Raw genomic sequence first — 11,909 nt, 5'->3', positions numbered from 1 at the left:
ATTCTTCCTTCCTTGTCAATAAGAATACCGAAAATAATGGTTTTGCGAGTGAATTGATGAAGAAAAAAAATTGTTTACGCTATGAAGGCTTTGTCAGATGATTTATTTTGCTGCTCTTTGTTGTCCTGGTCTCGATACTTGTTGATATTTTTTGCTCGCTCCGTATCCCTCAAGGAGGCATTGGCCAGCATTTCCTTCAGTCTTTTTTTTTGTTGCCAGAAAAAAATGTCAATAAAGGTGGAACACATTCTGGAAGAACAATTGATTAAAAAAAAATAAATGTTTACATCATATGTATTCGTCATCAGAATTTTTCTAGAAACCAGCTCAATACCTAACAGAAATAATTGAATCTAACACAATAGAAATCGTATTCAATATTATAGCTAGGCATTTTATTCTTCTCAGCAGCTCGCTCACTTCTTTAAACTCTAACGACAATAATATTGATTGTATTCTAACTTAATTCAACATCAATAACTTCATCCAAAATTAAATCAAAGTAAAATTGCCATGTAATTAATGAATTGAATCATTAATCATCGTTGAATTGTTCATTAAAAATTGTAGAATTGTAATAGAGTGTTATACACATATATTTTAAAAATTAATTTCTCTTTCCATTTAATTAAATATGTCCATCAAATTGAAAAATAATTTCTCACAAATTAATGATACGAATAACTAGACAAACAGGTCAAAAGTAATAAGAACTATTTGTTTAAGTTAATTTTTTTATATTTTAAATGCTCATGGGAAGAGAACGTATATTTCAGTCCAACCATACCGGCGGAGGTACGCAACGGTGCAAACAGACATTAGTGCCGATGTAGAAATTGCTAGAAAAAGAAAAATTAGCCGTTTCATCATACAAACGATTCTATATGGTTTGTAACGGTGTCTTCAATACAGTAGTAGTAGCAGCAGACGAGTCCTTCGAATATTTGTCTGAGGAAACTTGCAGATTTGAGATTTCCGATGTGTGGAAATTTTTATCAGGTTCTTAACATTTTCGAGATTTTTTTTGGTCATTCTCCTTTGTTTTCATAGACCCTCATAACCATTGTTGTTTTTTTTTCTCATTATTTTCAGATAAGAGACTATTCACTGAATGACTCCTAGTTGAAATTTTCACCAAACATGTCGAAAATTCGCAAACTCTCGATCCGTGGAATTCGCAATTTCTCTGATACAGAGGAATGCACGATAAAATTCAGCTGTCCCCTGACCCTTATCACGGGTCTCAATGGCGTTGGTAAAACCACTGTCATCGAGTGTCTCCGCTACATAACAACTGGAGAATTTCCCCCAGGCTCAGACAGGGGCAAGTCTTTTATTCACGACCCTACGTTGAAGAACCAGACATCAGTACAAGTGCGAGGTTGTGTGAAAGGGCAAATAATTGATCACGAGGGCAAAATTATCACCGTGACAAGGACAATGGAGTGCTCTCGATACGAGAAGCAACTGAAATTCAAGACCCTCGACAATGCTGTCAGCGTCCTCAATCCGAAGACTGGAAAGGAGACGCAGCTGACGAATCGTTGTGCCGACGTCGACATCGAAGTGATGAATTCTCTGGGGGTGTCAAAAGCGATATTGAACCACGTGATCTTCTGTCATCAAGATGACGCCAATTGGCCACTGGATGAAAATAAGATAATTAAGGAGCGATTCGATGCCATCCTGGAGACGACGAACTACAATAAAGCTTTGGAAAATGTTCGAAAGCTGGCAAAGTCCAAAGAGACCGCCCTGAAGATTGCGCAAATCGAGGAAGCAAGATGTGCTGACAAAGTTACTGAGATCATGGCCAAGGAGGAGAAGCTGAATGAATTTAACAAGAGGAAGAGTGAAATTGAGAAAAGGATAAAGAGGATAAACTCTCAGGTGGAACCGATAAACGAAAGACTGCGAAAGATTAGGAAAATTGAGACTGAGTTCACCAGACTGAAAGCTGAAGATGAGAAGGATAACATAGCGTACAAAATGGCTCATGAGCAGTGCGAATCATTGGAGTCGAGGGTAAAAGAGATTTACGAGGGGAATGACGCGGAGTTGAATAAAGAAATAGAGTCTTATTGGAGTACAGTTCAACAGAAGACTCGGAGGATCGCTGGGATCGAGGAAGAGATTAAGGATTTTTTGAGGAGGGAACAGAGTATTTCAAAAGTCCTAGGAGATCACAGGATACGCATGGGGACCCTGCGACAACAAATGGAGGATCAGGGGAAGAAGATAAAGGAGAGGAATCAAGTCCTGAACACAGCACTCGCCATTTGGGGCTTGGAGACCATGGAGGATTTTGAGTCTGATGGTGATGTTCAAAGCAGGATTGATTCTATTGAAACTGAAACAAAGGAGTTTGAGAAGTCTATTAGCGATAAACGAATGAAGCAAAGTCAGAAGGAGAATGCACTGGAGAAGAACGTAGAAGCTGCTCGTGACAAACGATCGACCATTAATTCCGAATTGGAGAGGAGTGAGAAAGAAGTACAGGAGATTAGAAGGACGGTTGCGGAGGCTCGATTGAAGATTGAACAATCTGATGACTCTGTCAAACGACTCGATTCTGTTGACGCTGAGCTCGCAGAGATGGATAAGGAGATCAAGGAAATCCATGAGTTGATGGGGTCTGAGGATCTTCACGATAAAATCACGAAGGAGGCGAGGCAGATCGAGAAGCTCGAGGAGAGATATACAAAGCTTGAGGAGGATATGATAGTGGTGCAGAATCAAAGTGCTCTAAACGTGAAACTGGAATCACTGAAATCAAATTTTCAGGCCAAAAGTAAAGATATTGAACAACTGAAGTCACAACACGAGGAGAATATAAAAAAATTATTGAAAACGGATCGAGTACCAGAGTACAATCTGAAAGAGACCATCGAGGAGGCCGAGAAAGTTTTTTCAGAGAGGGTGGAACGATTATCCAAAGAGATTAAAACGAAAGAGTACGAATTGATGACAGTGGAGACAGCCCTGACCCACGCCAAGAAGGAACTGAATGTAAAAATCACAAACAACGAATGTGAGAAAGAAAAGGTGAAAGCTCACTGCGAGAATTACACGAAGTACGATGAAGTCCTGCTAGATCAGCAGGCAAAAGTGAAGGAATTACAGGATAAGAGAGGGGTGATTGCGCACCAGGGGTTAGCATACCAGACTTATATTAAGGAGTTCAACAGGAACTCTTGCTGTGCCTTATGTGAGAGGTATTTTGACTCGCATTCAGAAGCCCAGAAGCTCCTGAATAAATTGAAAAAGGGAATAGAGGACCACCCAAGCTTATTGAGAGAATGTGACAGAGAATTAAGCATCGAACAGGAAAAATATAATACTCTTCTCTCAATAAAATCGACGGTTGAAGCAATCATTAAATTCGAAGCAGTTGACAAAGAAGATATGGTAAAACAAATCAAGTTGAAGGAGCAGGATGCCTTCGAACTAAAGCGAAAAATAACAGAACTGGAAGAATCGAAACGGAAGCCTGAGAGGAGAATTGAACTGGCGAAATTGATGATTCCAGATGTGACAATTTGGGATCGTTATTCTCAGGATCTCCTACAGATCGATTTTAGCATTAACGACCTCCAGGAGGAGATGTCCTCTCGAGGACACACTAGCAGCAAAACGATGGGAGAGATTCAGGCAGAGAGAGAGTCCTTGAAAACATCTATGAAAGAAACGCGTGAGAAGATCGCTGAATTGAGAAGCACCCTCGATAGCAGGAATGAACAGCTTCGCAGAGCAACGGCCATGAGAACTAAGTGCCTGGAGGAACAACTACGAATTCACAAAGAAGCTCAGCAGCTACAAAACCTAAAGGCCGACCTGAACGACATGATTACTAAGGAAGGCGCTTTGGAGTCGTCAATTCGAGAACTTCGCCAGCAGCTGATGGTAGCTGACGAGCAGCGGAGCGAGTTTGTGAGAGAACTAGATGATTTGAAATTCAAAAATCAAAACGACCAGGAGAACGACAGGAAGCTGATGAAGGATTACGAAAAGCAATGGGATTCTCTCAACTCTCTCCAGGAAAAGATCGCCCTCTTCGACTCTCGCAATGTGAAGAGACAGTTGGAGAACCTCGATCATGAGGTGAAAGTTCAGCAAAAGGATTGTGAGGAGAAGCGACAAGAGAGATCTAAAAAGGAGAACCACTTGATCCAGATTAAAGAAGACATTTCATGCCGCGAGACAAAGAAAAGGAATCTCACTGACAACGTAGAACTGCGAAAATACCAGAAGACTCTTACGCAGCTCAAACAGACTCGTACCCACCGAGAGGAAAAAATTAATCTCCTGAACTACGAGGAGGTCATGAGGGAGCAGGAGGAGTTAGTGAGGGACATCCAGGAGGCAGAGGGAGAGATAAACAGGGCCTCTGGGATCAGAGGAGAGATTATGAAAAATATAGATCAGTTGAATGAGGAACTGAATACCGAAGAGTGCAAAACAGTTCGCACAGCTCACCGACGCAAAAGTATCGAGGTCCTTGTTACCAGACAAGCTATTGATGATGTCGTAGCGTATGCAAGAGTACTAGACGTAGCCACAGCAGAGGTTCACGAGGAGAGACTAAATACCATTAATTCGGCAATGAAGAAGCTCTGGAAGCTCATTTATTCGGGAAATGACACCAAGTCTATTCAAATCAAAGCTGAGGCTACTTCCACGAGCGGAGTTACTGACAAGAGACAATTTAACTACAAGTTGGTGCAGATCAAGCATGGTGTCGAGATGGAAATGAGAGGCCGGTGCAGTGCTGGTCAGAGGGTACTCGCCTCTATCATTCTTCGATTGGCTTTGGCTGAAACACTGTCTCAACAATGCGGCATCCTCGCTCTCGATGAACCAACGACTAATTTGGATTCCATTAATTCGGCAAAACTCGCTGATGCTCTTTACAAGTATGTCACCTACAGGGCAAAATATGAGAAGAACTTCCAGCTGATTGTTATCACTCATGATGAAAATTTTATCAAGAATTTGAGTGAATTGACCTCGCAGAGCTTTGCTCAGGAACTCTACAGGATGGATAATGGGCTGACTAGTGTGAGAAGGACGAGGCTAAACAGGGAGAACTAAAGAACTGAAGAAAGTTAAGAATAGAATTTCAAATATTTATTATTTACTTTGTGGATAAAACATTATACAGAGAACAAATTATTCACAGCTCAGAATGCTTCGATGATGAAAAGGCATTGCTTCTCCTCAAAAGAAAAAGCTTCCTTTCGATTTCCCAATAGAAATACAAAACTTAGTGACAAAAAATAATAGATATTTTTAGAAATCAAGTTCAAAGTTGTACGGTTTAGTTCGTTTCTTGGAGCGTCCATCGCCAGCGATGGCTCTCTTCCTGGATCCTGATGGCTGCGTTTCAGGTCCATTGTCAGGTTCGTCCTGTATCTCTACTACCTCGACCTCGTTCTCCCTGTTTAGCATCGTCCTTCTCACACTAGTCAGCCCATTATCCATCCTGTAGAGTTCCTGAGCAAAGCTCTGCGAGGTCAATTCACTCAAATTCTTGATAAAATTTTCATCATGAGTGATAACAATCAGCTGGAAGTTCTTCTCATATTTTGCCCTGTAGGTGACATACTTGTAAAGAGCATCAGCGAGTTTTGCCGAATTAATGGAATCCAAATTAGTCGTTGGTTCATCGAGAGCGAGGATGCCGCATTGTTGAGACAGTGTTTCAGCCAAAGCCAATCGAAGAATGATAGAGGCGAGTACCCTCTGACCAGCACTGCACCGGCCTCTCATTTCCATCTCGACACCATGCTTGATCTGCACCAACTTGTAGTTAAATTGTCTCTTGTCAGTAACTCCGCTCGTGGAAGTAGCCTCAGCTTTGATTTGAATAGACTTGGTGTCATTTCCCGAATAAATGAGCTTCCAGAGCTTCTTCATTGCCGAATTAATGGTATTTAGTCTCTCCTCGTGAACCTCTGCTGTGGCTACGTCTAGTACTCTTGCATACGCTACGACATCATCAATAGCTTGTCTGGTAACAAGGACCTCGATACTTTTGCGTCGGTGAGCTGTGCGAACTGTTTTGCACTCTTCGGTATTCAGTTCCTCATTCAACTGATCTATATTTTTCATAATCTCTCCTCTGATCCCAGAGGCCCTGTTTATCTCTCCCTCTGCCTCCTGGATGTCCCTCACTAACTCCTCCTGCTCCCTCATGACCTCCTCGTAGTTCAGGAGATTAATTTTTTCCTCTCGGTGGGTACGAGTCTGTTTGAGCTGCGTAAGAGTCTTCTGGTATTTTCGCAGTTCTACGTTGTCAGTGAGATTCCTTTTCTTTGTCTCGCGGCATGAAATGTCTTCTTTAATCTGGATCAAGTGGTTCTCCTTTTTAGATCTCTCTTGTCGCTTCTCCTCACAATCCTTTTGCTGAACTTTCACCTCATGATCGAGGTTCTCCAACTGTCTCTTCACATTGCGAGAGTCGAAGAGGGCGATCTTTTCCTGGAGAGAGTTGAGAGAATCCCATTGCTTTTCGTAATCCTTCATCAGCTTCCTGTCGTTCTCCTGGTCGTTTTGATTTTTGAATTTCAAATCATCTAGTTCTCTCACAAACTCGCTCCGCTGCTCGTCAGCTACCATCAGCTGCTGGCGAAGTTCTCGAATTGACGACTCCAAAGCGCCTTCCTTAGTAATCATGTCGTTCAGGTCGGCCTTTAGGTTTTGTAGCTGCTGAGCTTCTTTGTGAATTCGTAGTTGTTCCTCCAGGCACTTAGTTCTCATGGCCGTTGCTCTGCGAAGCTGTTCATTCCTGCTATCGAGGGTGCTTCTCAATTCAGCGATCTTCTCACGCGTTTCTTTCATAGATGTTTTCAAGGACTCTCTCTCTGCCTGAATCTCTCCCATCGTTTTGCTGCTAGTGTGTCCTCGAGAGGACATCTCCTCCTGGAGGTCGTTAATGCTAAAATCGATCTGTAGGAGATCCTGAGAATAACGATCCCAAATTGTCACATCTGGAATCATCAATTTCGCCAGTTCAATTCTCCTCTCAGGCTTCCGTTTCGATTCTTCCAGTTCTGTTATTTTTCGCTTTAGTTCGAAGGCATCCTGCTCCTTCAACTTGATTTGTTTTACCATATCTTCTTTGTCAACTGCTTCGAATTTAATGATTGCTTCAACCGTCGATTTTATTGAGAGAAGAGTATTATATTTTTCCTGTTCGATGCTTAATTCTCTGTCACATTCTCTCAATAAGCTTGGGTGGTCCTCTATTCCCTTTTTCAATTTATTCAGGAGCTTCTGGGCTTCTGAATGCGAGTCAAAATACCTCTCACATAAGGCACAGCAAGAGTTCCTGTTGAACTCCTTAATATAAGTCTGGTATGCTAACCCCTGGTGCGCAATCACCCCTCTCTTATCCTGTAATTCCTTCACTTTTGCCTGCTGATCTAGCAGGACTTCATCGTACTTCGTGTAATTCTCGCAGTGAGCTTTCACCTTTTCTTTCTCACATTCGTTGTTTGTGATTTTTACATTCAGTTCCTTCTTGGCGTGGGTCAGGGCTGTCTCCACTGTCATCAATTCGTACTCTTTCGTTTTAATCTCTTTGGATAATCGTTCCACCCTCTCTGAAAAAACTTTCTCGGCCTCCTCGATGGTCTCTTTCAGATTGTACTCTGGTACTCGATCCGTTTTCAATAATTTTTTTATATTCTCCTCGTGTTGTGACTTCAGTTGTTCAATATCTTTACTTTTGGCCTGAAAATTTGATTTCAGTGATTCCAGTTTCACGTTTAGAGCACTTTGATTCTGCACCACTATCATATCCTCCTCAAGCTTTGTATATCTCTCCTCGAGCTTCTCGATCTGCCTCGCCTCCTTCGTGATTTTATCGTGAAGATCCTCAGACCCCATCAACTCATGGATTTCCTTGATCTCCTTATCCATCTCTGCGAGCTCAGCGTCAACAGAATCGAGTCGTTTGACAGAGTCATCAGATTGTTCAATCTTCAATCGAGCCTCCGCAACCGTCCTTCTAATCTCCTGTACTTCTTTCTCACTCCTCTCCAATTCGGAATTAATGGTCGATCGTTTGTCACGAGCAGCTTCTACGTTCTTCTCCAGTGCATTCTCCTTCTGACTTTGCTTCATTCGTTTATCGCTAATAGACTTCTCAAACTCCTTTGTTTCAGTTTCAATAGAATCAATCCTGCTTTGAACGTCACCATCAGACTCAAAATCCTCCATGGTCTCCAAGCCCCAAATGGCGAGTGCTGTGTTCAGGACTTGATTCCTCTCCTTTATCTTCTTCCCCTGATCCTCCATTTGTTGTCGCAGAGTCCCCATGAGTATCCTGTGATCTCCTAGGACTTTTGAAATACTCTGTTCCCTCCTCAAAAGATCCTTAATCTCTTCCTCGATCCCAGCGATCCTCCGAGTCTTCTGTTGAACTGTACTCCAGTAAGACTCTATTTCTTTATTCAACTCCACGTCATTCCCCTCGTAAATCTCTTTTACCCTCGACTGCAATGATTCGCACTGCTCATGAGCCATTTTGTACGCTATGTTATCCTTCTCATCTTCAGCTTTCAGTCTTGTGAACTCAGTCTCAATTTTCCTAGTCTTTCGCAGTCTTTCGTTTATCGGTTCCAACTGAGAGTTTATCCTCTTTATCCTTTTCTCAATTTCACTCTTCCTCTTGTTAAATTCATTCAGCTTCTCCTCCTTGGCCATGATCTCAGTAACTTTGTCAGCACATCTTGCTTCCTCGATTTGCGCAATCTTCAGGGCGGTTTCTTTGGACTTTGCCAGCTTTCGAACATTTTCCAAAGCTTTATTGTAGTTCGTCGTCTCCAGGATGGCATCGAATCGCTCCTTAATTATCTTATTTTCATCCAGTGGCCAATTGGCGTCATCTTGATGACAGAAGATCACGTGGTTCAATATCGCTTTTGACACCCCCAGAGAATTCATCACTTCGACGTCAACGTCGGCACAACGATTCGTCAGCTGCGTCTCCTTTCCAGTCTTCGGATTGAGAACGCTGACAGCATTGTCGAGGGTCTTGAATTTCAGTTGCTTCTCGTATCGAGAGCACTCCATTGTCCTTGTCACGGTGATAATTTTGCCCTCGTGATCAATTATTTGCCCTTTCACACAACCTCGCACTTGTACTGATGTCTGGTTCTTCAACGTAGGGTCGTGAATAAAAGACTTGCCCCTGTCTGAGCCTGGGGGAAATTCTCCAGTTGTTATGTAGCGGAGACACTCGATGACAGTGGTTTTACCAACGCCATTGAGACCCGTGATAAGGGTCAGGGGACAGCTGAATTTTATCGTGCATTCCTCTGTATCAGAGAAATTGCGAATTCCACGGATCGAGAGTTTGCGAATTTTCGACATGTTTGGTGAAAATTTCAACTAGGAGTCATTCAGTGAATAGTCTCTTATCTGAAAATAATGAGAAAAAAAAACAACAATGGTTATGAGGGTCTATGAAAACAAAGGAGAATGACCAAAAAAAATCTCGAAAATGTTAAGAACCTGATAAAAATTTCCACACATCGGAAATCTCAAATCTGCAAGTTTCCTCAGACAAATATTCGAAGGACTCGTCTGCTGCTACTACTACTGTATTGAAGACACCGTTACAAACCATATAGAATCGTTTGTATGATGAAACGGCTAATTTTTCTTTTTCTAGCAATTTCTACATCGGCACTAATGTCTGTTTGCACCGTTGCGTACCTCCGCCGGTATGGTTGGACTGAAATATACGTTCTCTTCCCATGAGCATTTAAAATATAAAAAAATTAACTTAAACAAATAGTTCTTATTACTTTTGACCTGTTTGTCTAGTTATTCGTATCATTAATTTGTGAGAAATTATTTTTCAATTTGATGGACATATTTAATTAAATGGAAAGAGAAATTAATTTGAAAATATATGTGTATAACACTCTATTACAATTCTACAATTTTTAATGAACAATTCAACGATGATTAATGATTCAATTCATTAATTACATGGCAATTTTACTTTGATTTAATTTTGGATGAAGTTATTGATGTTGAATTAAGTTAGAATACAATCAATATTATTGTCGTTAGAGTTTAAAGAAGTGAGCGAGCTGCTGAGAAGAATAAAATGCCTAGCTATAATATTGAATACGATTTCTATTGTGTTAGATTCAATTATTTCTGTTAGGTATTGAGCTGGTTTCTAGAAAAATTCTGATGACGAATACATATGATGTAAACATTTATTTTTTTTTAATCAATTGTTCTTCCAGAATGTGTTCCACCTTTATTGACATTTTTTTCTGGCAACAAAAAAAAAGACTGAAGGAAATGCTGGCCAATGCCTCCTTGAGGGATACGGAGCGAGCAAAAAATATCAACAAGTATCGAGACCAGGACAACAAAGAGCAGCAAAATAAATCATCTGACAAAGCCTTCATAGCGTAAACAATTTTTTTTCTTCATCAATTCACTCGCAAAACCATTATATTCGGTATTCTTATTGACAAGGAAGGAAGAATAATTCTTTTCCATATTTTTTTTCCTCAGGAAACACTTGATAAAGGCGACAGAAATCGAGACGATGACGTCTCGGATAAAATCAAACATAAATAACATCCACAGAGCTGGATGGGCGATGGATACAAATTTCGCCAGGAGGTAACGCTTGCATTGAAGGTCTGAGGTCAAATAACTTCAAAACTTTAAAATTTTTTTTGGTAGAATTGTATGAATTTTTTATTTATATAACTTTATAACAAGGACACTGAGGAATGAATAAGTCATGTAATAAATGGATTAACAGCCGTGAGTCATATATAAGTCATTTTTCACCCGTCTATGAATTGGGATCTTTATGAGAATCGTGCCAAATTTATATGAAAATTCAAAAACGTAATTATTTTCTCCCATTTTCACAATGAAATTTATGGAAGCATCATCATGTCGCTATGGCATGGTCGTCAGTCTAGACTATAAGACGAATTTAGCTTTGATGGCAACACTCATTACATTTGTGTCAGAGTGCGGAAAACAGAGGTGTCAAAGCCGGCAGGTACGTTTAAATAAAGGATTAAATAACTCATTGCTAAAAATACTAAAAATGTAATTATACGTTCAATTTTATATACCGACGGTAGGAGTGTATGATCCGGTGGATGGCGTTACATGAAGAAGTATAGGACCCGCCTGATGACGTCATGAGAGCTTTTGGAACATTTGAAAATTACATTTTTTGAAAAATCGATAATTAATTGTTAAACGATTTTTCAAATGTTTTTTCATGAAAAATCTATTGTTAGGACCATTAACTATCTCAAAATAAAAAAAAAATCATGCAAGTTCCCTATTGCATGAATAAAGGAGTAAAATTTCATTGTGAGAACCATAAATTCTGTAATAAATTTATGTTGGGGGGATTAGGGGACAAAGTGTCCCAGGATATCACCAGAATTTAGTACATGTTAAGTAGAAAAATTTAATTTGAGCAGCAAAGAAAGAGAGTTTCTGGCAGGGACTACTACATTTTTCTATATATATTTTTTCGCATGTCAAATCGTAAAATCTTGACCCAACAAACGTTTGTTATTTGCAGAAACACTGTAATGTGCCTTTCAATGAAAAGCTGATCGCCCAGCATATGACGCTTCTTCAGAAGATGTTCTGACCCTGCATTTCGCATTAACCGTCAAAATGAATATCTCCACGCGTCCCCTTTAAATCGCAAACAACTGACGCCGGTAAAGAGCACCCTCGCAGCTGAAATGGAGACTCTAATCAATCATAACGTCTTCGCTGATGTAGCAATAACAGCTGGAGAGCATAAATTTTCGGTGCTGAAGGCTATTTTGGCTGCTCGCAGTCCAACACTCGCCTCCCGGTTTGAGCAGGAACCGGACACGTTGAAGACAAAC

At 40.6% G+C, this 11,909-nt stretch overlaps 2 protein-coding genes across 9 annotated transcripts; one reads left to right on the top strand and one right to left on the bottom strand.

Annotated features, from left to right (window-relative positions):
* The first annotated feature begins 857 nt into the window (after positions 1–857).
* On the top strand, positions 858–11,721 carry LOC135164654 (DNA repair protein RAD50-like). 8 transcript variants are annotated; one of them, XR_010299359.1, is made up of 5 exons: positions 858–999; positions 1,093–5,104; positions 10,269–10,439; positions 10,546–10,656; positions 11,591–11,721. XR_010299359.1 is itself a non-coding variant. In XM_064125218.1 (3 exons), exon 2 carries the CDS (start codon positions 1,141–1,143, stop codon positions 5,089–5,091), a length of 3,951 nt encoding a protein of 1,316 aa, XP_063981288.1. In that variant the 5' UTR covers positions 858–999; positions 1,093–1,140; the 3' UTR covers positions 5,092–5,104; positions 10,269–10,842. The 8 variants fall into 8 exon arrangements, 1 of the variants encoding a protein (XP_063981288.1); XR_010299358.1 differs by lacking the exon at positions 11,591–11,721 and adding an exon at positions 10,759–10,842; XR_010299357.1 differs by lacking the exon at positions 11,591–11,721 and adding an exon at positions 10,759–10,842 and having other exon boundaries at positions 10,546–10,674.
* Positions 5,146–9,658, bottom strand: LOC135164653 (DNA repair protein RAD50-like). Its single transcript, XM_064125217.1, has 2 exons — positions 9,520–9,658; positions 5,146–9,426 (listed from the first exon to the last, which is right to left on the bottom strand). Exon 2 carries the CDS (start codon positions 9,376–9,378, stop codon positions 5,290–5,292), a length of 4,089 nt encoding a protein of 1,362 aa, XP_063981287.1. The 5' UTR covers positions 9,379–9,426; positions 9,520–9,658; the 3' UTR covers positions 5,146–5,289.
* Positions 11,722–11,909: the final 188 nt, after the last annotated feature.

The sequence above is a fragment of the Diachasmimorpha longicaudata genome, chromosome 7 (genome assembly GCF_034640455.1).
Source record: "Diachasmimorpha longicaudata isolate KC_UGA_2023 chromosome 7, iyDiaLong2, whole genome shotgun sequence".
NCBI classification, from domain to species: domain Eukaryota; kingdom Metazoa; phylum Arthropoda; class Insecta; order Hymenoptera; family Braconidae; genus Diachasmimorpha; species Diachasmimorpha longicaudata.
This window is presented reverse-complemented; position numbering and strand designations above follow the sequence as displayed.

Coding starts and splice junctions, on each gene's coding strand:
- LOC135164654 (XM_064125218.1), top strand. CDS start 1,141: ATGTCGAAAATTCGCAAACTCTCGATCCGTGGAATTCGCAATTTCTCT.
- LOC135164653 (XM_064125217.1), bottom strand. CDS start 9,378: ATGTCGAAAATTCGCAAACTCTCGATCCGTGGAATTCGCAATTTCTCT.